Below are 4484 nucleotides of genomic sequence, written 5' to 3'. Positions count from 1 at the left end.
TTGTAACAAGTATTATCTCCAGGAAACCTGGCAACAATGTACCTGCCATCGTAACCTTGCGGCTCAAACAGATATAATCCCTAAATTCCCCATGACTGCAGAATTCAACTAATGCCTCACAGTCAAGGAAGCTATGTCATCTTCACAGAATGGCTTGCATACAACAGCCACTAAAAATCCATGAATCAAACAGGTGTGCTGGATGTGTATGCAATAAATGCCATCTCCCATTGTCAAGGCATCTTATTATAATTATATACAATGAGATAAAGTATATCCCTTTTAACTTCCACTTTATTTTGACCCAAGTTCCAACACAGTTACAATACAAGAGTTATCATACAACTGCTTACTTTGCAAACTTATCTGTCTCCTAATTACCAGGTGCTAAATGGATATCTCTGGAAGGTGTGGGACTACTGTGCAATCTTGAAAATTGAAGCACTAAGCTAGTTCAGTAAGGAAAAATATCTAGTTTGCAAAAAAATATTTAGTTTGAAACACTTTTTGCATTGGAAAAAATTTTAAAATTCCCCTAACCTATCACTAATTTTTCAAGAGCAGATAAAAAATACCCGAATTCCACGGTTAAGTTTGAGGCTCATGTAAGGAGTGCACCTTGACAAATACAGACATTACTAAATATTCCGAATCCAATGGCAACAGTACCTTTGGAGCCAAAATTGAAAACATTAAGTAATTTGTAGTTTTCCCAGGTATAAAAACCAGAGTCTTTTATATAGAAGTATTCCCAGCACAAGTTGGAATTGGTCATTGGAACTTGTAACAAGGTGGTCAACTAAAGCTGAAGGTAGGAAGGAGAGTGGGGTAAACCCATCTCACCAGCTAGCAAATTTTCTTGGCCTCAAGACCTTCATGAAGTGATAATAGGCTCTCAAATGCATATCCAAAGTATATACAAATTAAATCCCTTTTAAAATTTATTTGTTCCTAAAGAAATATAAACTATCATCTTTTATGTATGACTCAATCCTAAGGAGGGAGGTTGTCTCTAAACTAAGAAACATGTAAAATCTCCACCTGTGACTAGCTCATTCTTAGTCAAGAGCATGAACAGGTTTGTATAGCGTTTTTACGTTCCACAGAATCAGTGGTTATTCAGCAACAGGCTCTATCTACTGAATGGAAATAGGAATTCAGATTATAACACTACCACTCCAACCACCCTTTTGTTAAAAAGAAGACGGAAGGGAGAGTCACATCATAACAGCGAAAGCTATAAGATGGGTGCTCAATACTAATGTAACCTACCTGGATCTGTGCCCAATCCAACATAAACTCCGCCCAAGCTTCTACCTTACAGAGGGAGGAAGAAAATAGGACCACCAACTGTACCATTCATCCCAACTTACATCCTGGAAGTAGTAGGCTACTTGGGGAAAATACTTTTCTGCCTAAAAGGAGCACAAGTGTCTGCACAACCTGTTGAGCAATCGCTAAGCATCCCAAGGTCTCCAAGAACTTGGATGTCACTTCTCTCATGTGGAAAGAGGTAAAGGTGGTCTGAAGTTTTCAGACACCTGCCTAAATTACCTTTGCAGCTGGAAAGTTACCATACAACTGTTGATCTGACCTGGGGCGTCATAAGCTTGTTTCCATACTCTTAAAAATATTTATTTTTTGACCAGGGGAGTCATAAGCCTGTTTGCATACTCTTGAAAATACTTATTTCTGACAGAAATAATAGAAATACCAAGTCGTTCAGGGTATGGGGCCCTTCAGGGAATGTCCGAGGAAGCAATCTCAAGAGCTCAGCTGCTTAAGAAACTCATAGGGTAAAAAACCGCATGGTACAGAGGTGGACCATGTACGATCAATGTGTACAACCCCAAAAAAAGTTCATTATAACGCGTCCTGACATCGGAGATGGGCATCAGACGCAACTTCTTGTTGGTGAGAAACGGAGATAAAGACCTCTACTCTGGTGTCAGGACGCGTTATAATGTACTTTTCTTGGGGTTGTACACATTGATCGTACATGGTCCACCCCTGTACCATGCGGTTTTTTACCCTACCTACTAGCCTAGGTACCTACCTAAGTCGGAGTACCTATTCTGGGTTTTAGGTAGGTAGTCAAAAGTATTGCGACAACTAGATGGGCATAGGTACTAGGTAGGTATTCCCAGTTGGGTATGTAGCCTAGGTAGTAATAAGCTATACCTAAGCTCCTGGAAGATAGGTAGCCTAATACCCAAATACCTAGCTACTATGCTAATATAGCTACCCTTACTAGGGTAAGTCCCAGTTAGCCCAAGTCTGTGATCCACCGGTAACCGGTCCCTTATTTATTTTCTAACGTTGCTGACGCTTTAAGTTATGGATTCATTAAAAAACATTGCGAACAATTTCCCATACTCACCATCACCCATTCTGCCGTCCTCAAGTAGAATAGAGTCGAAACTTTAATTAGACACTAAAATAACAACACCTCTTCGATCAAGCGTCAACAGCGATGTTGTTTGCTACGGCTAGGAGTGAGGGACCACTGATATATAATAATTTTAGAGTGGCTAACTAGTTATATAGTGTATAATCTTAGGCGGCCATATTGAAACCCACAGTCCGGAGCACCCAACGACAGACTTCAAACCTTCAAACTAACTGTAACTGCTGGAATTAAGTTAGCCGGCATTGACATCATTATTATTGTCTTGTTCATTTGTTTAGTTTTAGGTACAACCCTCCACAGGGACGATTCCCTCTCTGGTGGCACTTTGTACCATAAATAAGTTGCTTCTTATATTATTATTATTATTATTTCTTTTAGTGTTTTCTCATCAGTATCAGAGCTCCTGCAGAATAGGAGGGTCCTATTAAAGATATATAAAATATTACTTTTAGATATCTATTTCGAAATTTGACCTTTCCAAATGCTAGAGAGGTGGGAATTTAAGAGATAACTGTGGCTCCAAAATACATTTCTGTACCTTGAATGTTCCCAAAACAAGAAAACTTAAGATAGTTCGTGTAAGCAAGCATAATAATAAAAGGTAGCTGTATCGGTTAAGATTGAAATTTTCATCTATTTCATTTCTCCAAATTTAAATATTAATTCATCAATGCAAATGCGATTGATAACATCATGAAACTACGCTCAATTTTCTAAACTATTATTGATGGTGTTTACTCGCATTTTTGCTTACTCCAGGAGTAAGCCCACAAATTACTTTGTTGATGTTGTGGGGTGGGGGTCGGGTTTTGTTTGGAAAGTTCTATGGAAGGGCATAAAAGGGTCTGAAAAGTTGTTTTCGCTTTGAGTTTAAGATACAGGAATTTTAGGACAATATTTATGATTCATTCATCAGAATGAAAGTGTAAAAAATAAATAACGTGTATGTTAAAAGTACAGAAAAATTATTTCTAATGTAAAATATAGATATTTGATTTAATTTTCGTGGGCCAAAGATAGATCTCTATGACCTAGAAATTAGCACGTTAAAATTTACGTTAGGTTAAGGATATCTAATGTTTACAACTTCAGCATGATGGGAAAATCTTGCACTCATTTCGAGTAAGCTGGAGGTCGGATCACGTCTTGTTCTTCTTCATTCAAAAATGTCAAATGAGTAAAAGTATAAATGGTATCTAAACGTTTTTAAGTACCCCGACAGCAAGAAGCATACAATACTGGTGCACACTATGAATACGTAAGATCTTCCTCTTCAAACACTGACTTCAGCTGATCCGTAAATATTACAGGCCTCGGATTTTACTGCCATATATCTATTGAGATCACTTGGTTACCTTGTTAGGTATTTAATATAGTATACATCATGAGTTGTCTCGGTTTTTTTTCCATCTGTCCACCCGCCTGTGGTGTTTGCGTATGGTAACACTGCATCCCGGGCATTAGATAATTACGTTCAGCTTACATTCAACTATAATAATAGCATCCTGTTTCGAATATTAATGGTGTAATTCGCGTACAGTAAATTATTAAAACACTTTTCAGTTGCAAATGTACACCCAGATATCCTTTTATTTACCTAAACCTTACACATATCGTAACTATCTAAAGCCCGGGACGCAGTGTTACCATGTGCAAACACCACAGGCGGGTAGACAGATGAAAAGAAAAAAAAAAGTATAGTCATATTATTTACGATAAAACCTTCACGATTTAGACAGGGGAGAAGGTAGAGAATAGCTAATAGTTCTTTGTACGAAATTAATAGCCAACGAAGTAAAGAGTCATTTGTGAACTAGTGGAAGTGAAAACTGTATTTTCATCTAAATGAGCAGGAAATCATGACTAGAATGTCCCACGTATTTATTGTGTCTCTAAGTGAGCTCACAGACGACCAAGAGTAGCGCACCTCTTCCTTGCTTTTGAGGCACCCAAAGTATTTGGAAGAGAGAGAGAGAGGGAGTATCCAAGCTAGTTTAGAATCTGGAATATATATAGTAGATTCACATCAACCGTACATTTGATGTCTAGGCCAGGCCCTTACGACGCTCCTGAT

The 4484-nt window shown here is 38.1% G+C and overlaps 1 protein-coding gene across 1 annotated transcript in view; it reads right to left on the bottom strand.

The window, feature by feature from the left end:
- LOC135212672 (THO complex subunit 7 homolog) overlaps positions 1–2519 on the bottom strand; it is a 16089-nt gene extending 13570 nt beyond the window's left edge. Inside the window, 1 exon segment of the mRNA XM_064246326.1 lies at positions 2381–2519. Within this exon segment, the coding sequence (XP_064102396.1) occupies positions 2381–2390 (10 nt within the window). The 5' untranslated portion in view covers positions 2391–2519.
- Positions 2520–4484: the final 1965 nt, after the last annotated feature.

This window comes from Macrobrachium nipponense, chromosome 41 (assembly GCF_015104395.2).
Source record: "Macrobrachium nipponense isolate FS-2020 chromosome 41, ASM1510439v2, whole genome shotgun sequence".
In the NCBI taxonomy this organism is placed as follows: domain Eukaryota; kingdom Metazoa; phylum Arthropoda; class Malacostraca; order Decapoda; family Palaemonidae; genus Macrobrachium; species Macrobrachium nipponense.
Note: the sequence above shows the minus strand (reverse complement) of the source record. Positions and strands in the feature narration are given on the sequence as shown.